Source organism: Pelodiscus sinensis, chromosome 3, assembly GCF_052426305.1.
Source record: "Pelodiscus sinensis isolate ZL-2025 chromosome 3, ASM5242630v1, whole genome shotgun sequence".
Taxonomy (NCBI): Eukaryota; Metazoa; Chordata; order Testudines; family Trionychidae; genus Pelodiscus; species Pelodiscus sinensis.
Window position 1 is genome coordinate 116,075,011 of NC_143054.1, and position 27,879 is coordinate 116,102,889.

Sequence of the window (27,879 nt, forward strand, 5' to 3'; positions counted from 1 at the left end):
GACTATTTAGATATCAGTGCCTCCCATTTAGTGAATAGCCTTGGAAAGGTATATGCAAGAAAAGTATTGGATCTTTTTTCTTTACTGGAAATTGAGCCGATTTTCCTCTGACTGGAAGAGTGAAAACTGAGGGTGTTGGTATTCCTGATCGCTGTTTTTTCTCCAACAGGATAAGTAATAAATACTGTAATAAAAAGTCGTGTTTTTATTTTTAGAGAAACTGTGATGCACAAGATAACCAACTGCTGCAGGAGAACATCACATGTTTCCTATAAATATACAAAGGTACTTACAGTTGTGATGACCTCAGAGGGTGTTGAAATGATTTTCCAAACTAGTAATAAATAGCAGCTACTCCTCACAATTTAAACTAACTTTGTGACTATAGGTGGCTATCTGAGACTAAATCTGAAAGTAGATGGAGGGGGAAAACAGAACCATTTCAGTTACAATAGTTGGAGGAAAGGAGAGGAAGGAGGATTTAAGAGAAATACCGAGGCATGATCAACAAATAGGAGGCAAATTGAGAAAAGGCGCGGTCAAAAAAGAGACTGAAATTAGTGCTCAAGAGTGCAAAAAGCAGCATAGTGAGATAAAAGATGTATTCGTGCACTAACACTATTTTGTGGTATCTGCTTATGAGTGGAAGATGGTAAATCCAAGTGCAGGAGGGGGTTGGTGGTAGTTCATAGGTGATGGATTTGGGAGACCATAAAGGGTGTTTTTGAAAGCTTATACATTATTATGCAGTAACTTTACCAACTTCACACTGTAGATAAACACTGAAGAAGAAGCTAATGAGAATGAAACTGAGTGGCTTATGGAGGAAATCGCAGCACCAAATCAGAGGCCAGGCAAAGGAGGACAAGAAAATGGTCACATCACTACCACATCTGTTAAATCAGACACCTTGACATCTCTCCATGTGGATGACCTGGACAGTGAGGATGAAGTTCTAACAGTCCCAGATGTGAAAATTCATTCAACTGGAAGGGTGCAATCCAGAGGTTCAGATAAGAACTGGCAGCAAAGGAAGCCATTTAGTCTTGAAAGTGATGCCAAGAACAACTTGCTGAATGGAGGAAAGGCAAGGAAAGCAAAACCTAACCCAAGCCAACAGAAGACACAGAATTCTACCAATACATTATCGTTCCATGATGATAGTGATGAGGACTTGTTGAATGTTTAAATAGCCCTTCTTGTGCCTAATTAAATAAATACAGATAGATTATATATATAATGGGACAGCAAAACACTTCCAACCAAATATGAAGACTTTAGCCTGAGACTTCTGAATTTTGCCTTTAACAAGTAAACATTTAAAAGGGAAGAAAAAAGACTCAATCCTGGTTGTTTACAATGATACATTCAGGAACAACTGGACTTCCAGCCTCCAGATGACTGAGTTATGTTGCTTCTCTCTAGCCAGGATTTTCATTTTAACCCTTCAGCGCAAGTACTATGTGCTTGTTATGAAATCGTTTCAAAGGACAGGAGTAAATCTGAATTAAGCCTCGGTCACTTGAGATTCGAGATATTTGACTACTAGCATTTTAACTCTCTCCCTGTATTTATTGACTTTCACTACTCAGGTTTGCTGAATAATAGCAACATGTTCTTCCTGCCGGCAGGGTATTATTCTATAGATTCACCCATTAGATGAGAGAGAAAATAAAAACATAACTTTTTGTTTGGGGTGGTTTGATGTAAATGTTGGAACTGGTCTAATTTATCCTGTAAATTTGAATACTCCATTCTAATTTAAACAATTACTTGATTTAAAACCATTTATTGAAAGGTACAACTCTGTTAGCTTTAGTCTGAAATGATGGTTGTTCTTTGCATGATATTTTTGGTACTGGTCACATGACACATTTAATCAGTATTTGCTTAAACAGCTGACAAGCACCCAAAGATTTCCCTTGCGTGTAGGTGGGACTAGAATTTGTGTGTGCCCAGACATAACTCGATTGTTCAAGGCAATGGGTGCAGAAACCCTACAATACCATGTTCACAGCCCTGTCTTTTGTCAGCTTAAGCCTAAAACCTAGAGAAGCCTTAATTTGCACAACAGGTATAGTTTGTGATACTAACTGCATTAAAATATGGTGGGCCCAAGTCTTTAAATAGCATCTCAAATGCAGTAGCTCTTATTCAGTGACCATTGGGCTCAGAATATAATAAGTGTTGCCAGGACTGAATGGAAATTATGTCAATCTTCCTATAGAGGTCTGCTCCTGTCAGTGTTTTCTGAATTCTCTTATGGGCAATGGTATGGTTCCAGATTCATGTACAGATACATGTGTTGGTCAGATTTTTTTGAACCTCTTGTACCGTTTCGGTTGGCTTATTTGGCTTCAACACTGGTTTCTTCATTTTATAAAACGTTTTCCATTTTGAATCAAATTTAGTGTAATATAAACAATTCAGCAATTTCAATAAAAGATAAATTAAACAGACATTCCGTATTATTCCCATATGTATTGAAATAAGTTCTGAAATTTTTCTTGCTTACACTTAAAAAAAACAAACTGTACTTTGATAGCTTGAAAGTCGCTTTCTAAATTTCCTGCTGGAAACAAATATTTCTGATAGCAAAGCTAAAAATGAAATATTAGATGTCTCACCACAAATATTTGAAACCTGCTCATAAATTCAGATAACAGATGTTCTTGTTCGTGCTTGGTGTTGTCCCCTAGATTATGCATAGTTACCCATACAGAATCAATACATCCACAATATAGGTGTTTCAAGCTGTGTTTGATGTTAGGAAGTGTTAGCATTCCAAATGAAAACAACACTTTTACAGCTAGAAAGAGAATTGGTGTAAGGACAATTTTGGGGAGGAAATAGATTCTGGAAATAGTCACATTTCTAATAGCAAGAATAGCCGGTCTATTGGAACATACTATCAAGTCTTCAAAACAGGATGTGTCTAAAAAGTGTATTCTCTAGTTCTGTTGGGCTTGATTGCATAAACTGTTGGATGGACTGTTATGCAGGAGGTCAGACGAACTCATTTTAATGATCCTACCAGACAGTAATCTACTACAGCCGTGGTCCCCAACACGGTGCCCGCGGGCGCCATGGCGCCCGCGGGGGCATTTGTCTGCGCCTGCCAAGTGCTCAGGGCTGGCCTGGCCCCGGGCACGTGGCGCATGGTGAGCGCCGGCCCCCGGGGGCGCCGCAGATTAACCCCCCGCGGCGCATGGGGGAAGGGAGGGGAGGTGGAGAGCGCCGGCCCCGGGCGCGTGGCACATGGGTGAGAGGGGGGGAAGAGGGCGCCGGCCCCGGGCGCGCGGCGCTTGGGGTGGGGGAGGGGGGAGAGAGCGCCGGCCCCGGGCGCGCGGTGCTTGGGAGAGAGCGCCAGCGCCGGCCTCAGGCGCGTGGCGCTTGAGGGGAGAGAGCCGCATTCCCGGGGCCGGCGATGGGGGTCCCCGCCCCCCGGGTGCCCGGCGGGCGAATGGCCACGCCCCCTGGCGCCCGGCAACCCCAAATGGTTGGGGACCACTGCACTACAGGCAGTCCCCGGGTTACATACAAGATAGGGACTGTAGGTTTGTTCTTAAGTTGAATCTGTATGTTAGTCGGAACTGGCATCCAGATTCAGCCGCTGCTGAAACTGACCAGCGGCTGACTACAGGAAGCCCAAGGCTTCCTGGAATCAGCCTCTGATCAGTTTCACCAGGCTGAATCTGGACGCCAGTTCCGACTTACATACAGATTCAATTTAAGAACCCCAGGCGTCCCCAAGTCTGCTGCTGCTGAAACTGATCAGTGGCTGATTCCAGGAAGCCCGGGGCAGAGCAACTCTGCCTCGGGCTTCCTGTAGTCAGCGCTGGTCAGTTTCAGCAGCGGCTGACTTGGGGACGCCTGGGGCAGAGCAGCTGGGGTGCTGCCGGGTTGGTCCAGTAGCGCCCAGAGTGAGAAAACCCTGGACTGCTGGGGGGGAGGGGGCGTACTAGCTGTGCCCCCCCCCCAGCAGACCAGGGAGACGCGGGCGGGGACCGAGACGCACCGCGGTCCTGCCGCCAGGGTCCTCCGCGGCTTTGCTCCGCTTTTCTCCCTGTCTCCCTGGTCTGTTGGTCTCCAGCAGACCAGGGAGGTGGGGAGCAAAGCCGGGGAACATGCCGGCAGCGGGACAGCGGCGGCGCGACTGGGCTGTCCGCTGCCCGCGTGCTCTGCGGCTTTGCTCCCGGTGTCCCTGGTCTGCTGGAGACGGTCCCCAGCAGACCAGGGACACCTGGAGCAAAGCCGGGGAGGCGGAGGGGACCCGTGCCTCTGAGGCTTTGCTGTGGCAAAGCCAGGGAGCCGTGGGACCCCGCCGCGGCTGCGGCTTTGCTCCCAGTGCCTCTGGTCTGCTGGGGACCGTCTCCAGCAGACCAGGGACACCGGGAGCAAAGCCGCAGCGGCGGCGGAGTCCTGTGCCTCTGAGGCTTTGCCAGAGCAAAAGGCGCGGGACCCCTCCGCCTCCCCTGCTTTGCTCCAGGTGTCCCTGGTCTGCTGGAGACGGTCCCCAGCAGACCAGGGGCACCCGGGGCAGCTTTTCTCGCCCCTGAGGTCGAGGTGGCGGGACCGCTGCGCTCTGGGCGGTCCCGCTGCCTGCGAGCTCCGGGGCGAGAGAGCCCCGTTTGTAAGTGCGGATCCGACATAAGTCAGATCCACCTAACTCGGGGACTGCCTGTAATCAGTTTTCTTGTGAATATTAAGTCTATTCTGATTAAAGCTGCATAAGTAAATAGGCCCTCAGACTCTTACATTGTAAATTCTAGTATTAAACACATAGCCAAGGTAGAGTTCAGTGTTTGGCTCAAATGACTTATACCTCCTGCCAAGAGTGTGAACCATGTAGTAAATGGTCTTCCATCTTCCATCACTTAAAAAAACAAACATAAAAACCTTTCTTGGAGAAGCGGAGTGAAAGAAGAGAGCTTTTTTTTGGCCTGGGCTGAGTATTTCTGTTGTAGGATTTTACATGCCTGTGACCTTAGTTTGGGGGCTTTCCACATAAAATCAGTGGTGCGCTTCATTGTAGTTTCTTCTTCCTTCTGGGGTGTGAAAACCCTAGTTGGGACATGATGTCTTGGATGTGGGTTTTTTAAAGAACAGACTTGAAATATCACTGTTCTGCAGCTCCATGTTTCCCACAGTTCTGATTCACATGGTCTGTTCCCCTCCTGTCTGCAGTTATTGGAGGTAGTTGAAAGCTGTCCCACAGCCTGTGCTAGCCATACTCTCTTGTCCAGCTTGCTGCTACGTTTTATGCCTCCACTGTAATGGTCAAGCATGGCTCACATTGTCTCTGCGTTCTTCTTTGCCAGCCTTGGGGGTTGGGAGTGTTCACACAGTAGCAAACAGCTTCCATTTACTCCTCTTCTCTCTTTCCTTGATCTGGTAAAGAGCAGTGATATAGTCTCAGCTACCTGGAGCGAACACCTGCCTGAGAGACACATCTCTGACCACCTCCGGCATGGGAGAGCAAATTCACCTGCTCTTACAGGTTCTTCAGAGGCTGAATGTGCCCTGCTCATTCTTAGTCTGCCAGTCTTTGCAGAGCTACAGCACAGGGGATATGAACTGTACAGGCATCTTGGGTCCCCTGTTGTTGACTTCACTCTGCTTTGGATTTCTGTGGCCAGACAGACTAACCCCATATCATCCATCTTATTTGCCTCTCTGAAGCATACAGGACAGAGAAGGAGCAATAATATCAGCATAGTCTATGCTGGCTCATCTGATCCTGAGAAGCTGAAACATAGATATGAGGAGAGATCAGGATATGTGAGACTGCCACCGGCTGGCACCTATGTTGATTCGAACACACACACAGTCCCTGAGAGGAATTTCCCACTGAGAAAACAATGTCCAGTACTTCAAAATTTAATCATCTCAATTCTCTCTTACAAGTGTAAATTAAGTTCACAACTCCCTTGTAAGAACTGGTCTCACAGCAGACAGACCAGCATCAATTGGCATTACAGATAAGAAAGAGAAATACGTGACCCCATGGGTATATAAGATGGGCCCAGCACACACTCATTTGGAGTGTCATTCTACCCTCTACCTGCTGGTCTGGTTAGGTGTTTGACCTCCCGAGGTTCTATGGGGACGCCCACCTCGTATTTTCGTCTTTCCTAGGAATTGAGGGACCGGCCCTGGCCTGACATGCTGGAGTCGAGAGGCACAGAAGGGGGTAAAAATGGTACCTGGATGTGGTCCTCTGTCTTAAGTGTACACATAGAAAGAGTAAGCTGTTACTTGGTACCATTATTTCTATTTTTCTATCTTTATCTTCTTTGTAACCATTTTTAAGATCTATATTTTGCTAATAGTTAAGAAATAGAACAATAGCCATTGCAACCATATGATTTATAAGCTTCTTTAATAAACCTGTAACTGTTTAAGCTTTAACCTGCCTCCTTCAGTTGCTGTAACAGAACCAAGCACAATTTAAAAGAACTTCAGCCGGTCTAAAGGGACAGTTATAGGAAGAGCTTGGGCGTTTGGATCTGTGTCACTCCCAGGTGACAGGATCCACTGGGGCATCTTTCAGTCTTTCTCCAAGGCTGCCCGCTGCGAAGGAATTATGAAATTCTAGCAGCTGAAATCTAAGATGTAATAAGCTCTTCCTATATAACGGGGCGTCTGTTGGCCTGCTGGCCACCCTCTGCGATGGGACCCCGGTCCTAGCAGTAAAGGCACGGACGTTAAACCTTTTCTCGGAAACATACACACACACACTGCCCTGACGGTCGGCTGACAATTTCCTGATTTGAGATTGTGAAGTCTAGAAATACTGGGATAAATCCTGGGGCAGAACTAGGAAGGCAAAATCCCTAAGGAGTCTCAGGGCCTCAGAAAACCCTAAAGTGGGTCCCCAGTTTCCTGGGGAAAAAAGCAGGGTTTATATCTAGTGTTCCTTCTCCCTGGTTTGAACTGGAGAACTTCAGGAGTGAGCTCTGATTAGGGGGAGTGGGACTTGAAAGGGACCACCCTAGGGGGAACATAAAACAAGATATAAAAGACCACCCCTGAGAATAGCCAGGCAGCAATGCCTGTAAAATAGGCCAAAATCCCATAGAAGGGAAAGGTAGGATGGAGGGAAACGGACCAAAAAAAGTACATCTTCTGACTCAAACCACTCTTTACTGAGAGGGGTAAGCTTTCAGCTTTAGGTGCAGAGCAGGGCATGGAAAAAATCCAAAAAGATGTCTCCCCTAAAACAAACAAACTTTGAAGCCTTGTGCAAAAAGTTGTATCCACAATCCAGCTCCACCCTGAATAGATGCTAGAAGGTAACCTTGTAAATCCTCTGAGACAGTAATCTCACTGCACCCATCCTTCCTGGAAGTGATGAGCGAAGAATGGCACACACAATGAGGGCAAACACATTAAACGACAAGGTGTGGTGGGGTTTTTTTTAAGAGCAAATATTTCTTCCCTGCTACAAAGCTCAGCTTCAAAGGCAGAAGCTGTTTTTCTTGAAAACATCTCTGTCTCTTGAGCCACATTTTAAATATCCTCTGCAAAACCTGTTCATGAGGGGCACTAGTCAAGAGTCTATTGCCTACCAATGGCAGCCCTAAATTTTTCAGTCTCATGTCAATGCTAAAAATATTGAGTACCCTACCTAAATTCAAGTAATAAAGTACAAGATAGGACAGGATACAAGGTACTTTAGTAAGCATTTGGGCAATTCATGACAAGTAAATTATTTTTATTAACTCTGGTTTTTTTTAGTGAGCAAACAACGTATTCCACTTTCTGCCCATCCAAAAAAGAGCTGATGAGGTCAAACAGCAGTTCTCTACGGTTCATGGATGAGCATAGGTTTGATTTCAAACTTAACTTTAAAAATGAAGCTGGCAATATGCAGCTTAATAATTTATAAGTTAACTTTTTGACTTTTGGTCAAACATTTTCTTGCTACTTAAGCAGTTTTGCTGATGACAATCTATAGCAGTGTTGGGAAGAGAAACCACGTTAGTTACTTTGAATTGCCATATGCAAAAATGCCAACCTTGGATGACATTCTAGAGCACATTGGGGAATTTGACTTGTTCCAGAAACAAGCCACTTTTGTCTTATGCTTTGTGTCTGCTGCTTTCTCCTCTGTTTATGTGGGTGTTGTCTTCCTGGGGTTCACTCCTGAGCACCGCTGTCTCAGTCCTGGTGCTGCTGAGCTGAGCAGCAGATGTGGCTGGAGTCTGGAAGAGGAGCTGAATCTCACAGTTCCAGAACAGGGGAGACCTGGGGAGTCTCTCTCTAGTCAGTGCAGGAGATACGACGTGGACTGGAACACGACGGGCCTCAGCTGCACCAACCCCTTAGAGAACATCACTGGTTATGGCAACAGGAGCAGCATCCCGCTCGTCCCCTGTCAAGATGGCTGGGTTTACGATTCTTCAGGATCATCCATTGTGACTGAGGTAAAAATGAATATTTTCTTCTTCCCCATCCCTTGGGTTACCAACTAGTTATGGGCAGACAAAGGTTCTGTGTGAGAGAAGTGCTTTTATTAAAGAGGAGACTGCTGCAGCCAATATATTCCCCCCTCATTCTCTGGCTCCCCTCCCCCAGTATGGCAGTCTGTGTGGGTGGTCTTCTGTGAGTCTGGCAGCAGTGGGTCTCTGCAGGGATCAGATGGCGGGCACAGTAACTACAAAGACAAATGTCACCTTATTGAAGTGCAGTTGATAAGAATGAATAAACAAAATCCCTCTTTATTTTAATTGCCAGGATGATTGAGCTAACTGAGGTGAACTAGATTTAGTGGCATAAAATGTTTTAAAAATACAGTCTGTGGCCCCCATCTTGCCTAGATCCGTCCCCCCAATGCTCAGGGATTCCCTCCCCCCTCTGCATCGGGGAGCCTATGCTGGTGCTCCAGACCCCCACCCCTCCATATCCCACCCACACACAGGGCTGGAACACACACAATCTACTAGCTCCTGGGGTCCCCAAGCTGTGATGTGCAAGGGGAATCTGAGTGTCCTTTTTCCTTTTCAGTCAGGGGGTTCTCACTTGTGTGCAGCCCCCGACTAATTTTTCTATGGCTGAGTTGAATAACCCCATGCCAGACTTGGTCATGTACCCACACTGCCTAACCATGTTGACAATGGTGCATTCTGGGAAAATCTGGTTAGCTTTCTCATAGTGCCTCTGCAAGAGATCAAGCACCCAAGAAAATCTGTCAACAGAGAAGCAGCATGTGGCACCCAGTCTGATCAGTCACACCAGGTATGTCTAAGGCCAGCTGGCTCAGGCTGCAGGGTTGTTTCATTGCAGTGTAGACTTGCAGAGTCCTAAAGCCCAGGCTCCAGTGGAGGAATTAAACCAGCCCCATATCCTATGACAGCTGGCAGGTCTCTAATTTACAGTGTAGATGTACCCAAAGAGCTGGAAGGAAAGTGAGCCAGCCAAAACAGTTACATGGGCATGACCATGAGGGTTCTGTCTCGCCAGCAAAATAACAGGAAGACAATCACATGCCAATTTAGACCTATATCAAGGGTGAAATGGGGTAACTGCCAATTTCTAACAGTGTTACCTGCATGGTCTAGACACAAACCATGTTATGCTAACAGTTTATACACTTGTTGAAACTCCTGGGATCGGCTAGGTCTCAAATGGGAAATTGCTGCTTAATGCCCTACATCAATAAAATGTATGGACACTAAACTTCAGATACACTGGCTTTCAGAAATATCAGGAGCATATTGGGCAGTATGATATGCTCTGTGAAAAGACACTCCATCCATAGGTGTTTAAGTGATGAAAGTCACAATATGAGGCATTGTTAACTTTTTAGTGAGTAAGAAAGTTGTCTTAAGGGACCTTGCCTGCACAAATGTAGCCCAAAATGTCTTGGGTGGTTGTTTTAAAACAATCTACAATAAAACATAGGAAAGCTTTTATTTAATATATTAAAAAAAAAACACATTTCTCTGTAGCATTTATAGCCCAAACATTGCAGCATTCACTTAGCACATGAGAACCTGAAGGTGCAATTGCCTGTAAACTGGCTCGAAGTTTAAATCTTTGCAGTGTGATGGATCCCAGTATCTAAATGATGTGAGGGAATGATCCATGGTAAGCTTCTTAGCATTCCTAGTGTGACATCAATGGGCATTGCAGGTGTTTGGCTTGTCTGGAAATCGGACTACCTGTTTAGGTGTACAAATTTGGATTTGGGGGTGTGAAGTTCAACTGTCAATTTTGAACATTTTGGCTCCAAAGTCCCTGGTGGTAAGAGCTCTGGGTACTCGTGTGCTCTGTTGCCTCACTCATCCACCATAAATAATAATTTCTGAGTCTTTAACCTTCATATTTGCTATAATCTGCAACAGACAGTTTTAACTTGCAATGTTCGTTTTGTCTCCATTGCAACAACTGAGGGACAAAGGGAAAACTGAAGTCCCCAGTGAGTCAGTTTAAAAAAATTGACCGTTGATCTTGGGATGTTAAAATGACACCTTTTTAAATAGGAATGTTAGATAGTGATCAATTGAATAGTCGTATAACCCTCATCGAATTTTAGTGGTTACACAGCTATTTGATAGTCCCTAACGGTGGGGCCAGCAACCAGTGTGCTCCCAGCTCTACTCCACAGTGTGCTCCCAGCTCTACTCTACTCTACTCTGCCACCCTGTGCAGCAGCTCCTGTCTGCGGTGGGCCCGAGCTCCCCGTGGACAGAGGCTGCTCTGGCATCCCATGGAGTAGCCTCTGTCTTTGGTGAGCCTGGGCTCGCTGTGGACAGAGCCTGCTCCATGGCATCTTCCCCTGCTCCCTCTGCCCAGCAGCAGCATGGGGAGTGTGGAGGGCAGGCACCTCAGTGGAGCTTAAAAGCTGGCTCCCCATGTGTATTGGCTTCCACCTATCCCCCCCCCCCCCCCACTGCCTCTGAAAGAAAGCAGCACAGGGGAGTAGACAGGAGGAAGCAGCTGGTGTGAGCAGATGCGCAGGGGAAACTGGCTTGAAAGCCAGCTTCCCACATGTACTGGCTCCCACCTGCCCCCCTCACCTGTGCTGCTGCCTCTAGTAGAGGCAGCAGTACCTGAGGGAGTGGGGTGAGGCAGGTGGCTCAGTGGATCTGGTGCTCGTGGCACTGGCTTCTGCCTCTTCCCCCTTTCCCTCTGCTTGCTGCCCCTGATACAGAGGCAGGAAAGGGGGTGGGAGTTGGTGCAGTTGATTATCTGGTAAGACCAGGCTTATCAGTTAATTGTGCAGTCATCTACACGTTGACATCCCTACTTTTAAAGGTGACACATTTGCGAAGTGGGTGCTTAGAACTGTGTGAAAATTGGACTCTTCAGAGGCATCTCAAGTTGGGACTCAAAAGTGGAGACCCTGCTTTTGGAAATCTTGACTGAATTTGGGGCATTCTTCCACTTGCATTACATTTGTTAAAGAGCTTGCATTGTATGGCTTTTGGGAGCCTGTCAAAGTATTTCTGTAACAGTGTATATCTGCATTATAAAAGGGTTTTCACAAATAGAACAATAGTCCTTATTTTCAGATGTTTTCTAAAGTAAACACAAATTCTGTTAAATCCTGTACTCCTTGTCAATCATTGTTATAGGTCTGTTAGACTTTGCTCCCAGATTATCTGTATATGTTAGGCATTTGGCGTGGTCAGGCATCCTCGTGCTGTTGCAGAGTCAGCTTTCCTGCATTACACACAAGTTTTGCTATCAATTTGAAGGTGAAGTGGGGTTTCCAGGGAAGGCATGCTGTCATTATTTGCTTTATTCCATTTGATTTGCCTGTATTGGCAAGAAATAGTGTCAGATGGTGAAACAGACACAATTTTGTCTAAGTATAGTAACATTCTTTACCTTAAACCAGGGATGCACAAGATTGGGCCATGAGCCATATCCAGCTTTTTAATCTGGCTTGTGAAATGCCCCTGCAAGCCACTCAAGGTGTCTGTCTGCTCCATGTGGCTCTCTGCACTCCGCACAGGGCTTCACGTGCTGCCTTGGCTCTCTGCTTTTTATAGGGAAATAGAATTGTCATTGCAAAGAAAATTCTAGATCCCTGTGAGAGCAGCCAGGGCTACTGCTTTATAGGAGCTGAATCTGGAATCGCTGCTGGGACCATAGCTGCCAGCCTCCAGTGGAAGATGCCAAAGGGACCAGAGTTGCCTGCATGTCTGTGTCCAAGGATGTTCAATTGTATAGCGATTAACTTTGACTATACGATGCCTCGCACAAGAGTCCGGAATCTGGTTGGGTCTTTTGGGTGATACTCTAATACTGAGCAATGAGTGTGTGTGTTCATTCATATTTTCCTACTTGTATAAGAAAAGATGAATGGGAACTGATGGAGACATGAGCAGAGTTATCCAGCAGCCTGGTCTTGTATGCCTGTGTGTCAAACCACTTCTGGACTTTATAATGCTTAAAATGAAGTCTCAACCCTGGAATAGAATGCTGTTGTATAGGGTTACCAGATGGTTTAAAAAAAATACCGGACACACATGATCTCAGATCGAGGGGTGGGGTGGAGGGAGAGACCGGACTGGCCGGGAGCGGAGTGGGGGGAAACCGGCCGGTGTGGAGCAGGCTAGCCAGGAGAAGGTGGGGTGGGGGGAAAGGGGAGGAGAACCGGCCGGCGGGAAGCAGGGCTGGCTGGGTGGTGGGGAGCCGGCCGGCGGGAAGCAGGGCTGGCCTGGGCGCACACAGATCCCGGGGTGCTGCCTGTCTCATGCACGGTCCCGGCAGAGCATACAGGTGAGTCTGGCCCCGGGGATTCCATCCCACCCCGCCCCCCTCTCTCTCCTGTGTGGTTGTGTACTGCCTGGCTGGTGAGCACGCAATGTGAGTGTGCCTACCAGCCAGGCAGTACGCAACTACATATCGATACTCATGGTAATAATACAACTTACTTAATTATAAAATACCGGACATTTATATGTCCAGTATTTTCTCAATTCGTTTCCTGGACAGAAAGCTCAAATACCAGACTGTCCGGTTCAAAACCGGACACCTGGCAACCCTACTTGTAATAAGGCTAAAGTGGCTGGTTGGTAGGTATAAACCAATTTCTTAGTTTTAAAGAGTGGGTATATTCACCAAGTTTCCTTTTTAACTGTGATGTGCCTCTTCAGTTTAACCTAGTATGTGAGGACTCCTGGAAGGTGGATCTCTTTCAGTCCTGTGTGTGTGCTGGCTTTTTTATTGGATCTATATGTGTCGGCTACATGGCAGACAGGTATGTGTGAGCTGATATCTCAATGCTGAGCAGTCAAAAAGAAACAAACGTAGAGGCAAATCCATCTGATTAACATGCTCATGTGACTTTCAATCTATGAAGATCCCTTACTCTTTCTTTGAAAAGCATATCAAAGACTGAGATTTCTATGAGTTTTTTGTAGCTACAGATCTTTCCTGATCCCACAGAATCCCTCTTGGCAGCACTCATGTACTCTTCACTATATTTTCATGGTGTTTTGTGCAAAAAACCTGCCCCCCTATATGAAAATATTGATTCTAACCAAATCCAGGAATCACTGAGTTGGAGCTTAAAAAAACAACAAAGGGTCTGGTTGCACTTTATAGACCAACAAAACATAGAGATGGTATCATGAGCTTTTGTGGGAATAGCCCACTTCAGATGACTGGAGTTTTGAGTTTAGGATGAACAGACCCAAAATAAATAGGAGAGAAGGGGGTGGAAGCAGGGGGAGAAAAACAAGGAGCAGAAGGTATGAGACTATTAAAGGAAAAAACAAGAAGGCAGAACTGGCAATCTGTAAGCACCTGAAGATTGGATAGTTAAAGAAGCAGATAAGGATCAAAGGATAGCAATAGATAGGAAAGGTACTAACGCAAGAATCTACACAGACAAAGAGCTGTTTGCGCTTTAATTGCTCCTTGTTTTCCGCCCTCTCTTCCTTTTTTCCCCCTTCCCCTCCTTTCCCTTCTCCCCTATTTATTTTGGGTCTGAACATCCGAAACTCAAAACTCTGGTCATCTGAAGAAGTAGGCTGTGCCCATGAAAGCTCATGACACCATCTGTATATTTTGTTGGTCTATAAAGTGCTACCAGACCATTTGTTGTTCTTTAAGTTTATCCTGTACAGACTAACTCGGCTACCCCCCTGAAGCTTCTGAGTTGGAGCTGTCATTCTGTCTCTGTGGTATGAATTGCATCTATGATATGAAAACATTGTTTCAGTCTATCTGGTGTTTATCAAGAAATAACAGTCTGAGTTTGCCAAATAGATACAGTATCAATGCAAATTAGAGACCCAAGTGATTATGAAAAAAATTACTTCACCTTGTTCAGAACTAGGGGGTAAAATCATTGTAGACTCCAATTGAGGTTAACGATATACCACTGGCTCCAAGAACAGGAAGTACATATTGTGTTATAAAGTCTTAAAACCATTTTTCCGGTCATTGGAAAAAGATGTGCCTACATTCTAACAATGTATTCCCCTGCACACTCTCTCCAAATTGCTTTGCATTGCAAGTTCTTCAGGTCTCCTCATGTAAGCTCTTTGCACATGAAACTTAGATTTGTCAATAGAAGACCTAAACATGGATGGTTTGCAGAATTGGGCCCTTTGTATGTAAACTAGTCATTCCTAGTTCTCACATTACACAGGCATTTTAAAAGAAACTGCAGAGTAATTGTCATCTGCTGGTCTGTCTTAATTACACAGACTGTAATTCCAAAATTAGACAGGAAGGGATATCTGTACTTTCTATATGGATTAATGTGGACATATTGCCCATCTGTCATTTGGTATACTTGATGTCGTCCAAACTGCTCAAGAGCATTTATGAAATGACAAAGCAATGGAGAAGTTACCCAAATGATAGGCGAGCATTAGACCCCCATTAACACTCTGTGAATGTAGTTCTATAATATTAATGTGGATGTATCCCCCCCAGTAAACAGATGTTCACATCTTCTAAATGCTACATTTACTTCTGTGTGTTGATCTCTTACTTAAACTTTCTCCCATGTAGGTTTGGCCGTAAATTTTGCCTTATAGTGACAAGTCTTGTAAGTGCCACCGCTGGAATTCTTGTGGCCTTAGCACCAAGCTACCTGTGGATGGTGATCTTTCGGTTCCTACAAGGATTCGTCAGCAAGGGCAACTGGGTAGCAGGCTACATCCTGAGTAAGATTATTGCTTTCCTGTGAATAATAATTGATAATGGCTGATGAAGGGCAAACTGGCAATTCATTAGGCTTTGTTTTTAAAATAAAAGCTTTTCTTATGGTTGCAAAGAAAATCTTCCAAATATGACACTGTCTAGTATTGTCTGCTTTATAGATTCAGGAAGATGGATGATATTTAAACAATAGCTCTGAATGGTGTGAGCTGCTCTAGTCACCTCAGGCTGAATGGTGACAAACTGAAATGCCTACCTTTTTTAATAGTGGTAGAGATGTAGCCGTGTTAGTCTGGGGTAGCTGAAGCAAAATGCAGGACAATGTAGCACTTTAAAGACTAACAAGATGGTTTATTAGATGATGAGCTTTCGTGGGCCAGACCCACTTCCATTATTTGATCTGAGGAAGTGGGTCTGGCCCACGAAAGCTCATCATCTAATAAACCATCTTGTTAGTCTTTAAAGTGCTACATTGTCCTGCATTTACCTTTTTTAAATGACTGTACTGCTAAACATAGTAGCAGAAAAATCCAGATAATGTAATCCAGAATTTGAGATGAAGAAAACTTAATGTTTCAATTAGTCATTCTTTTGTACCTATGTGTGTAATGTTAACTGTACCAGTGTATACACACATACACAAGCTTTATCTCTAATACTAGTCTTAAATCTACTATAGGCACTGATACAGCTGCCTCCATTTCATATCAGTCACACAAAGGATTATTACCTCCTTACACAATATGATCCCTCAATTATACATTATGGGAAATGTATTTAGAATACAGGAAACCCCCGAGTTGCGACCACCCGAGTTACAATCCCCTGCACTTACAACTATATTTTAAAGTGCAGAAGGGGCCAAAACCCCCTGACTTAAGTATTCAGCCCGCATTTACGATGGTGCACCGCGCCTATCTTCAATGAGGATTCGAGTTACGACACCCCCGACTTGCGACACTTCCCCGGGAACCAATTGCATTGCAAGTCGGGGGTTGCCTGTAGTTTATATTGCTCAGCAAAATATCCAAATGTACCGTCTGTGAATTTTGGTATTAGTGTTTCACTTCAGTATGGAATGCCATAACAGAGAATAAAGTTTAAGCCCAGTATATTGAGATATAAGAAAAAAATAACAAACTCAGCAAATTAGGCTTGGTTTGCAAGTACCAAAGGATTTGTGTATTTTATGCAAAAATCTAGTTTTTTAAGGAGTTAGTATTTTGTCTCCAGATGCTGGGTATGTTTACACTACTGGCCAAATCAGGCAGTGATCAATCAAGCAGAGGTTAATTTATCAGGTCTCATATAGACATGATAAATCAACCATTGATTGCTCTCATGTCAACACTGGTTCTCCACCAGAATGAGAATCTCGCAAGGGGAGTCAACGAGAGAGCGTCTCCCTCTTTGCAACTCAGTGAAGAGACTGCAGTAAGTAGATCCAAGTATGTCTACTTCAGCTTCGCTATTAAAGTAGATGAACTTGTGTAACTGAGGTGATTCTCCTTCCGTAGTGTAGACCAGCCCTTGAAATGAAACCTATGGCTCCCAAACCGCTCGATACTTTTTTCTGTAGTGAGGTTTCTTGGTTCTTCCATCTGTAAAATGATCCAACAGTTTTCCTTCTGTGTTTTAACTGTGGTTATATTGTATACATTTCAGTCTCAGAAGTTGTTGGCCCAAGCCATAGGAACACAGTGGGAATTCTCTATCAAGCAGCCTTTACATTTGGACTCATCCTGCTTGATGGTCTTGCTTATGCTATTCCTCACTGGAGATGGCTGCAGCTTACTGTTACTCTACCATACGTCTTCTTCCTGTTCTATTACTGGTAAACACTCATATTATACCTCAGAAAAAGTTGTGAAATTTAATTTCCCTTCATACAAGAGAGATGCTCAAGATCCACGCCAACGAAGAGTGGGAGTAGGCTCCTTTAATGTTCAATCCTTGATTGTATCCTAGCGTACACATCTTATCTAATGTATACTTAGGAATCCAACTTCTGTTATATTATGCTGCTAGTGGATTATTGTTTTAAAAGAAAAATTGGATGTAAAATAATTTGATGCATATTATTTGGTTAAATCCATCATCAGCTGAATATTTGTTCAAAGGGAAACTATTAAATACATTAGTGCTGTGTTTTGATTGACATCACCTTGAAAAGGTGATTTTAGTGGTATTGTCCAATGGCTAAATATTTGTATTTAAAATGGTGGTTGACTTATTTTTTTTTTTTTTAAAACACCACCATTTTGTGGCACAGCCAAAAGTAATAGACAAGTTCCTTTCTACTAGGTCAACTAGATTTATTGTTTAAAAAAAGTAACTTGTATCTTTTTGTAGTCACTTTTTTTTTCTTTTTTTTGAGCACTTGGGTTGTGAAGAGTTGTATGCCTGGAGTGGGGATCCAGGAGTACAGTATTTAGTTTTTCTTCCTTTGTTCATTTTTGTGAATTTTATTTGAGTGTAGTGAGGGTCCAGTACTTTTAAGGGTGTGTGTGTCAGGGCGGGGGTGTCTGATGATGGTGTAGTTGGAAAATGGCTTCTCATGAGGCACCACAGATAGGTGTCATGGATAAATAGTACAAGTTTTCTTATTGTAAAGTTCTCATATTTATTGTTTTATCATGAACATGGGCGACAGGTGAAGACCCAGTTTAGGAAGGCAGTTGAAGCTCTCCCCTTTCTGCCCAAAGTCACACCCCTTCCTTGAGACCATGCCCCTTCATAACCTTTCCTCACACCCACAGCCTAGCCCCATCCAACCCCAGCTCAGGGCAGGGGCTGCTGTGCAGCGCAGGCCCAACCTTCTCCAGCTATTGGGTAGCTGGGCTGCCATGTAGAATGGCCTCAGCCTTCCCCAGCCACTGGAGAGCCATGTGGTGTGGATCCAACCTTTCTGGGAAGCCAGGCTTCTGCATGGTGTATCCCCCGCCCCTCCTGGGCGACTGGGCAGGGTAAGCAATTTTGGGAAGGCAGTGCTTTCTCTTGCATATGTTACCAGCTGCTCATGATCGTGAATGTATTCATCTCCAGTTAAACTGAGCTACTGGCAAAGCTGCTCCTCCAACTTCATCTTGCAGCATGGTGAACTATTCTTTTCATGAAAAGCAGAAAGTAGTGTCACCGTGCCTGTAGCCTTGGTTTGGTGCCCATATGCCATTTTGTTTCCTCTTCTTGCTTGTGTTACAGGTGTCTGCCTGAGTCTCCACGGTGGCTGATGTCTCAGAGGCAAAATGATAAAGCTATGAAGATTGTGGGCTATATTGCCAAAAAGAATGGGAAACAGCTGCCTGCCCATTTTCAGGTTAGCTTGAGTATTTATACGGGTAGGTGAATGTTATAAAAGTTCCTTCTATAATGCCTGAATGGTTCTTCCACCTGAGCCATTCTACATGTTGGTAAAAATTAAAGTTAACTTCACAATCCCAGCTGGATAACTGTTACCTCCCATTGTACATATGAGGAAGCTGGTGCATGCAGAGATTCAGAGGCTTGTCCCAAGCTTTCTACATGCAGAAGTTTGAAACGAAGCCAGGGATAGACCTCCCCCCGGTCTTAGTTCTATGCCAGGGTTCTTATGTATTCCAGATGTGAAACATTGTGTATTACAATCCTGCTGACTCATGACCTGTTCAACTAAGACTAAAGAAAAAGGAAAATATTATTTAGAACTAAGCTTCATATTCTGTAGAAATTACTTAGGAAACAGCAGATCAAAAAGACAAGGAATGACTAAAACTATTGGAGTGAAGTTAAAGAATTTCTCATCATTGTGATCCTTCTCCTCCATATCCCATGCAAGAACCACAATGGAATGGTGTATTTCCCAGGAAGCTTTTATGTATTGTAGTAAGCAACATCTCTAATGTATGATTACAGCGTACCGCAAGCCCCTTCCTGCTTGCTTTAACATAATAAATTTGTCACCCTATTTAGCCATTAATTAACAATGCACTGGTTCTTCTGTAGAATATTAACCTTGAAGAAGAAGATGGGGAAAAACTGAGTCCTTCATTCATGGATCTTTTTAGGACACCTCAGATGAGGAAACACACATTCATTTTGATGTACAACTGGTAAAAAAAAATTAGTTGTCTAAAGACATTGTTACAAAGCATTAAAATTACAGTTTTGTCTTACCTCCATTCTTGTACTCAAACTCAGTTGCCTTTTGCTCCAGACTAGCTTCGTCTGTGTGTCCTCTTGAACTGCTGGGGAGTTTTCTCTGTCACTCTGTCCTGTCAGGGGAGATTATTGGAACAGTGTAAGCTAGAGTTCTTAATTGTGGTTTCAGTTTAGGCCTGTTGCCGTGATGGCCTCAAATGTTTGGTCACTAGTGGATGAATTATGGGGTCACTTGAGGACTTCTCCACACATAGAAGTTATACTTGTTTCCCACTCTATCATGTGTAGAGTGGAAAAATTCCTATAGGGATAAGAACTGGGTTAGCCTAAATTGGTGCAGGATCAATCAGTTGGGCTCCCAGTGTGACGACCGCCCCCCCAGCATATGCTGTACCCAGAAATGTCACCCTAGCCTAGGTCTGAATTTAGCCAGGGGATGAGGAGAGATTGGTGAAAGCATATTGAAGGAAGTTCCTGAAAAGGGGGAGGTAACTGAGGAATACAGTGCAAGAGGGGTCCATCATGTGAGGACAAGATGGTGTGCTGTAGATTATTCATACAGATTATCCTGCGTTATCCACACAGTTACTTGCTGTATAGACAAGCTCTTAGTATCCTCTTAAATTTACCTACAATGGTTTCATATATCTTTTGAGGCAAGATGAGAATGTTAATACAAGCAGAATTTGACTAGCAGAATTTGCCTACCTTCTTTGAACTCACTCCCCAGATACATGGTCAACTTGCTCTTAACTAAGACGTCCACCATCTGAGCTGTTAAGAGGAGTTTCTTAGAAAACACGTTGCTTGTCCAACTGCCCATCTGAGTCACCATTGTGTCGGATGGTGAGGAAGCAGAGGGCAGAATGGGCACTTGACAAAGGACTATGCCGTCAGTGAGCATAATCCCATAATTAACTCAGGTCTAGATGTATGAGCAGGGCAAAAACTCTTTTAGCCTTAGTCTTGGATAACATTCATATTTACTACGCAACTCATGTTCAACATTTTGTTCCTACACTACATTATTTTGATGAGCTATAAACTCGTACCTCTAGTTTCTGCTTTCCAACATTTCTCTTTACAGTGAGGCTCCCAGGCTTACATCAAGACAGTTAAATAAATTAGAGCTGAAGTAGGTTTCCTGGACCTGATTGTGATTTAAAAGGTCTGTGCTTAGAGGAAACGGGTCTCTCTTTTTTGACTAAGTCTCTTAACCATTGTGAGCGCTGTTCTCTGCCTAGGTGGACAAGCTCTCTTCTGTACCAGGGGCTCATCATGCACATGGCAATGGCTGGTGAGAACATGTATCTAGATTTCTTCTATTCTGCCCTTGTTGAATTACCAGCTGCCTTCATTATCATCATTACAATCAATTGCGTGGGCCGTCGCTATCCCTGGGCTGTGTCAACTCTGGTGGCAGGAGCTGCCTGCCTTATTACAGTTTTAGTCCCTGAGGGTAAGTTTCAGAGGCTTCAGTAATTTACTTTCTCAATGTTACCTCTCATGGAGAGGGGGAATGGTGTCTTGTTAATCTCTCTCTCGGGACTGTTTGTTTCAAAGTTTGAAAAAGCACACCTGTGATTGTAAACTGTGTCACTGACAGATGCTGGAGACTTTCCTCCCCTCTAGTGTCACTCCCAAAAGTGAGACGGAGTAAATGTCTACATTTTTGGAGACATCAGAGTTAATAGGAAATATCTTGGGTGAAAATGGGTGCTGTACGTAGCTTAGTAAATCACATTTTGCCATATGGTGCTGATGGTTTTAATCTGCTGCTTTATAATGTTAAACAATAGCAGTTCCTTAATTCTAATAAAATTGAAATAATATAAGATTATTGAATTCCCCCAAAATAACATTGTTTGTTAGATAAAACCAACCCATCCAATCACCACTGGCCCCAAAACCTCCAGACAGCACTGTAAGTGAAATAAATGTTTCCTTTGCAGATATTCACTGGCTAAAAGTGATTTTATGTTGCATTGGGAGAATGGGAATTACAATGTCCTTCGAAATGGTTTGTTTTGTAAACATGGAGCTGTACCCAACTTTTCTGAGGTGAGTGCATTATCTGAGGCTAGCATGATATGAAAGGCAGTTGTTGGGAGCTGATGGATATATTGTATTTTTTGGCTTAACAATTAGTGTAGATTTAATCCTCGTAATTTTATGTCAGGATGAATTCTGTACCTGCTCAGTGTTTTGATCAACTCTGCTTCAGCTACAGGACATTTTCAGACCAATCTAATGCAATGAATTATGTTAAAACAGGAACCTTAGTGTAATGGTCTGCTCTTCTCTGTGTGATGTCAGTGGGATGCTAGCCCCATTCATCGTCTATAGACTGGCAGAGATCTGGCGTGAGTTGCCACTTATAGTTTTTGGTAAGTGTTTTTCTTACCTTCTTATGGTGTTCCTCTGATGTATTAGCTATGCCTCAGTTACCATGACAAATACATCTGAGCAACTGATTCCAAATCTAGAGGGGAGAATATTTTTCCTTTCTCAGAATCTTCAGCTCACAATAATTAGTAGTTAACTTCTGAGTTGTGTATGTATTCAGTCTGATTCCATATTATTCTTATGGTTTCGTGTGTGTGTGTGTGTGTGTGTGTGTGTGTGTTTTTAAACCCCTTCAGACTAGAAAATGTTGCTGTGACAAGTCAGAAGATTATGATATTTACCAAAGTTTGGATTGTATGTCATTTTGGGATAACATTAATTTGAACGACTTTCTCATTTTTGTTGTTTACTATCTGTCTGGAGACAATGTGTTGTAATTTCAAATAGTTTCTGTTCAGTATATTTTATTAATTACTAGCAGAAATACCCGGTGTTGCCCGGGGAAAATATAGTAAAAGGTGTGATGAATGAACTACGTCAATGACATTAACATAGCATATTTTATTGGAAATACTTTTTTTATATATTACTTTAAAAAATTAACATAGCTAGTGATATGCTTACAAAACGCATTTACATTTAACTCATTTCTTGATAACAAAAGGTGTGGTGAATGAACTACATAAATTACATTAACATAACATATTTTATCGGAAATACTTTTTCTGTTATCATAAAGAAAGGATCTCATAGTTGCAGTTTGTGACACGCTTAACAGAAGAGTCCAGCAAATGCCTACAATCAGGTGCTACTAAAAGCGAATTAGTGGCCCAATTGGAGCTCTGGGGGCCCAATTGCAGCTCTGGGGGAACTGATTTCGAGATATAACCAATCCAGTTATTTAAATCAGGAAATCAGCAGTATCTGTGCAAAACTTAGTGTTTTTAGCTCTTACCGTTTGAGATTTTTCGGGACAAACTAACTTTTGGAAATATTTATAAGATTAAGGATGTTGCATATTTCTGTCTTATCAATATTTGTTTTTTATTGGACAACCATATAATCATCTTTTTTAAAAAAAGTCTACAGATTGGTAAATCTTTTCAAAGTAGGCTGAAACTTCCTGGAGATTAGTCAGCTTTAAGCCAGGTACTACAAAATCTCTGTTTGAGCTAATGCATGAAGATTATATTTGAAGACAATACATTATTTTTAATAAAGGATGTATATATATTATTTACAGGGGACTTAATAATGCATGCATTTTAAAATGGGACTTATGTAAGTTGGTAACCAGGAATTTAGTGAGTGAGAGGTTAACTGTGATTTTTAAGCTTCAGGGGGATAGCTGAGTTAGTCTGTAACAGAAAAAACGAAAAAAAAAAAAACCCAGCTCAATAGTCTAGTAGAACCTTAAAGACTAAATAGTTACAAGAGGCTGATAAGAACCATTAGTACCTTCATTGTTTTTTTGGTTGGTTAAGTCATTAAGATGTGGATAATGTGGGAGTCAGCTGGGTTCATACCATTTGCATAAGAATTAAACTTGTTAATGAAGTTAAGTTCCAAACTTTTTTCTGTGTGTATTTTGGTTGTGGAATTGGTGTGAAACAAAACAGTGACTTGGAGATCCATTAATGAGTGACCAGGACAATTAAAGTGTTCTTCAACTGGTTTGTGTATTGTCTTTTCAGATATCTGATTTGTGTCCATTAATTTTTTCCCATAAAGACTGTCCAGTTTGGCCAATATAGATTGCAGTGGGACATTGCTGGCATTTGATGGCATGGATCACATTAGTGGATGTTCAATTAAATGAACCTCTGATTTGGTAGCTGATGTGGTTGGGTCCAGTGATGAAATCGCTGGTGTAGATGTGTGGGCAGAGTTGGCACCAGGGCTGATTTCGGGGGTGGGTTCCTGGATGAGAGTGATGGAGGGATGTTGTGTGATTACTGGAAAGAATTTGTTTGAGGTTAGGGGGTTGTCCGTAAGCAAGAACTGGCCTTTCCCCCAAGGCCTCTGAGAGTGAGGGGTCATTTTTCAGGATAGGTTGTTGATAATGCGTTGGAAGGGGGTTAAGTTGTGGACTGTAGGATTCTATTGTTTTCACTTTTGGGCCTGTCTTGAAGTAGTTCATGTCTGGGTACTTTTGGGGGGTCTGTCGATCTGTTTTTTCACTTCTCTAGGTGAGTATTTCAGTTTTAAGAATGCTCTATATAGATCCTGTATGTGTTTGTCTCTGTCTGGGATTGGAGCAAATCCGGTTGTATTTTAGGGTTTGGCTGTATACAATAGATTGAGAAATGTGTCTGTCATGGAAGCTAGAGGCATGCAGGTAAGTGTAGTGGTTGGTAGGTTTCTGGTATAGGGTGTTGGAAATTTGTCCATCATTTAGTTGCACTGTAGTAAAATCTTGTTCTCATGGTGCCAGAGAAGTCAAATACATTTCCTATCATACAACTATACAGCCTACCATTCGTCAAACACATCTTTCCAACGTGAGATATTCCAGTTCAGAACATAGCTTATAATTATAGGTAGTAAAATTTAATTCTCTCTAATACTACAATGCCCCTGAAAAGCTACAAACCTGTCTTGTATGAGAAAAATTGTGTGTGCGTGTATACACTCTAACTATAGAGTGAAATTTGGCACTCTATTTTTGTATGTTAAAAGAATTTGTAGAAGAGATTTTTTTAAAATTAAATTCCACAATTATAGCAGCCAGACACGTGAAATGTAAGTTGGGTTCTAACTTGGTCATCTGTGTGTTTAATTTGAAGCTGTGGTTGGTTTAGTTGCTGGTGGATTGGTGATGTTGTTACCTGAAACCAAAGGGAAAATGTTGCCTGAGACTATTGAAGATGTAGAAAACTTGCATAGGTAAGTCAGGAGGCACATTCAGATTGTTCAAACTGTTCATGTTTTGAAAAAAAAAAAAAAAAGCTTAACAGAAAAAGCTAAAATGTAAATGTACATCCAGAGGTTGCCATAGAAACTCACAGTATTTGTGGCATAGTTACTGTAGTATGCTTCTCTGTTCTAGGTGTAGGAATGCTATGTAGATCATGGCAACACTCATTTTGCATTCCTAACGTAACTATAATGTAATAACAATGACCACTTGGAATGCATCCTTGGAATTTAAAGGTCCTATGAAAAATGTTCAATTTTGGCATCTCCAGGAGGTGCATCCATTCTGTTCCTCCCCCAAATCACCACAAAAATCCCATAACATTTTTTTTTGCACTATTCCCATGGTGAGTTTTCACAGGACTGAAAAGAAAAAACAGGTAGGAGGGATGTTGCATTTTCTGACTGACAAAATTATGCTGTTTCTAAGAATTTCTTACAAAGGCTTAAAACAAAGAGCTTGACCCATGTTTCATGTGTATAAATACTGTAAATATTAAAAATCCTGTGATCTGTCTAGACAGGACTAACAGCAGGATTATGGCCTGGAATTGGCAATATGTACCCCCCTCATTCCCTTACAGTAGTTACCCTGATCTAGCAGCACAGGAAGGAGAGCAATCTCCTGGCTGTTGCTTCCCAACTTGGTGCATGGAATAGGGAGTGAGCAGAGCCATGGCTCTACCCCTGGAATTTTCTGACTAGCATAGTTATGCTAGCATGCCAGAGGAAGGAAATTGTGCAAGCTATAGGTCTGGCACAAGGCATATTAGGGAGAATGGATAGTAGCCAGATTGTGACTGATGGTTTTATTCTAAACTTTTTCCTGTCCAGAGCTATTATGGGATGGCTGGCCACCTTTTCTGCCTCCAGAGCACAGTTTGTTAGTTCAAGAACCTCCTGGCTTCAGTTGGTTGCACTGGGAACATCGTTTCTCAGGAATCTGAGAACAACAAACAGAGGCTCTCAGTTGGACTTTGTATGGCAGCATGAGTGTCTCAAACTCAGGGCACGACTGACTTACCAAATGCTCTTTGGGCAGGTGGGAGGATGGAGGGGGGAGTTTTTCTTTTTTCCTATAGAATAGAAAAAGGAGTCCTTGTTATCAGTCACTCAGTGCAGTGCTGTAAGGCAGCAATGTTTGTTGAGAGGGAGAACAAATGTTAGGTCTTTGGAAACAGCTCATTGTCATGACGTCAGTGGTCAGTGACCAAAAGTGCATGTGAGGTTAGATGACCTTTGAACCAATGATGACATCTCAAGAGTCAAATTAATTGTACTCTATATGGCAACCTAGTTGTCGTGACAAATAGTATATTGTAAAATGAAAATCTGCTGTTTAGCCTATAAGATTTGCAATGCACTATACTGTTGCTGAATGTGTCCCTTCATATAGGCAAAGTACCATAGCAAATTTCCTAAGTATATGTTAACTACATGAGTAGTCACATTACAATCAATGGGGCTACCCCCTGGCTTGACGTTAGTCAACAGTGGATAGTATGTACTCGATCACAATAATAATAATTACAAAAAAAAATTGCAGGATACTCCTCTCAGGTGAATTACAGATTGTGATGCTGAAGTTGAATTAACATGTTGGCTGACTGACATTTTCAATTGTATAATTGTATAATGATTTAGGCACAGAAGACCCATTTTTCAAAAGTTACTGAGGCATCTAAGAGCCAAATTCTGATTGGAGTCAGACGAAAGTGCCTAAATCACTTTTGAAGTGGGACCAATGAAAATATTGCCTTTTTATTTAGCAGGCCAGTATTGTGTTCCTGGTTAGTTCTGTTTCGGGACAAGGCATGCTTTTTCTCCTCACTTTATCGTTGTCCTAATTCCCTATTTGTTTTTGTTTCATTTTTACAGGCAAGAAAATCCTAGGGATAAAATTATCTACCTCCATGTGCAAACATAGGAAACTGCATGTTCCAAATGTGATCTGTTTTTGGCACAATACTACAAAAAGAGTTTAAGTAACACACATTGTAGAACTTTCCTTTTATGCGCCTTAATCCCTGGCTCCGCATACTCAGGCTTTTTCCCCCTGCTGTGTTGTCCAAAATGCACAAGTTACCAAGTATCTTCCCTCTTACCATGGTTTTGAAACTTTTTGTTGCCAATCATGTACACTTATCTACATGATACATGCGCTGCTGTCATGCTTATAGCGTTTTAGTTCCTATTCATACAGAGATGACCTGAGGTTATGTCTACACAGCAATGTAATCCTACGGTTGACTTGAGCCAGCTGACCCATATTGGAGAACCCTGGGCTTGAATGTCTACACTGGTTGGTTATTAACCCTACATTAAAACTTTTCTAACTCAGGCTTGAACTTATGGCACTCATGTCAACACTACACACATTGATCCAAGTCAAAGCAAGCAAGTCCCTTGTACCCTCCTGAAATGGATCCACTCTAGCCATTTGACACTAGTGCACTGCGAGAAAACTTTACTGCTCACTCTGCTACAGGAAGTTTGAAGAGTTCATCAATGGAGCCTGCCAAATAGTATTTTTGGTCTGTGTGCTTCCAGCTACAGGAGCCAGGAATATGCAGGAGGTGCCTTTTGAGGAACGTCTCTTGCTCGTGCTTCGGAATCACGTTGTGCAGCTTTTGATGGCCAACAGTGGGTCTGGCTTGCCCCTATTCTCTAGTGTAGAGGAGGGTACCCTTGGTAAGCAATAAGCAGGTTGCTCTATCCATCTGGAAGCTGCTACTGGTCTGTTGGCAGCCAGTTTGGGGTGTGTGTGTGTGTGGGGGGGAAGACTGTGAATAAAGTGCTTCGGCAACCTCCACTGCCAATCAGGGTGGCAGGCATTAAAGATAATCCTGAGGTAATTGCTGGCTTTGAGAGAATGGGGGTTCCTAAGTGCCCAGAGGCCTTTCATGGGATTTGTATGTCCATAGTTTGCTGCCCTGAAGTAGGGATGTAAACAACGAGTCGACTACCCAATAAGCATATGCTTATCGAGTAGTTGCTTTCCCCTGTTTGCTGTCTCTATCAGGCTGCGTCTAGACTACATTCCTTTTTTGAAAGCGGAATGTAAATGAAGGAAATAAAAAATGTAAATGAAGTGCTCATTTACAAGTCTTGTGCTTGTATAATCGCGTCCGCTCACTTTTTTGAAAAATTAAAAAAAAAGTCTAGACATGGTTCTTTTGGGGAAAAAAACCCACCCTTTTTCGAAAGACCCTTTCTTCCTGAAAAAAATGAGGTTTACAGTGTTCTTATGAAAAATTTTTTTTCTTTGAAAGAACTGCGTCTAGACTGCTTTTTTTTTTTTTTTTTTTTTTCAAAAAAGCAATCGGACGCAGCCTCATAGAGGGGCAG

The 27,879-nt window shown here is 42.9% G+C and overlaps 2 protein-coding genes across 3 annotated transcripts in view; both read left to right on the top strand.

The window, feature by feature from the left end:
* The window catches only part of IGF2R (insulin like growth factor 2 receptor), a 101,010-nt gene extending 98,551 nt beyond the window's left edge, over positions 1–2,459 (top strand). For both annotated transcript variants that reach the window (XM_075924562.2, XM_075924563.2), the window contains exons 47-48: positions 216–285; positions 776–2,459. In XM_075924562.2, the coding sequence (XP_075780677.2) occupies positions 216–285; positions 776–1,189 (484 nt within the window). In that variant the 3' untranslated portion in view covers positions 1,190–2,459. The remainder of the gene's footprint in view (positions 1–215; positions 286–775) is intronic.
* Positions 2,460–7,940: 5,481 nt separating this feature from the next.
* On the top strand, positions 7,941–27,839 carry LOC102445944 (solute carrier family 22 member 2-like). The gene is made up of 11 exons (XM_006115016.5): positions 7,941–8,429; positions 13,113–13,216; positions 14,983–15,137; positions 16,798–16,966; positions 18,334–18,448; positions 19,114–19,220; positions 20,514–20,728; positions 21,222–21,330; positions 21,544–21,656; positions 24,402–24,501; positions 26,410–27,839. The coding sequence occupies exons 1-11, from the start codon at positions 7,947–7,949 to the stop codon at positions 26,456–26,458; spliced, it is 1,719 nt and encodes a 572-aa protein (XP_006115078.4). The 5' UTR covers positions 7,941–7,946; the 3' UTR covers positions 26,459–27,839.
* Positions 27,840–27,879: the final 40 nt, after the last annotated feature.

Coding starts and splice junctions, on each gene's coding strand:
- LOC102445944 (XM_006115016.5), top strand. CDS start 7,947: ATGACAATCTATAGCAGTGTTGGGAAGAGAAACCACGTTAGTTACTTT. Junction 15,138..16,797: donor GGTAGCAGGCTACATCCTGA/GTAAGATTATTG, acceptor TATACATTTCAG/TCTCAGAAGTTGTTGGCCCA. Junction 24,502..26,409: donor GATGTAGAAAACTTGCATAG/GTAAGTCAGGAG, acceptor TCATTTTTACAG/GCAAGAAAATCCTAGGGATA.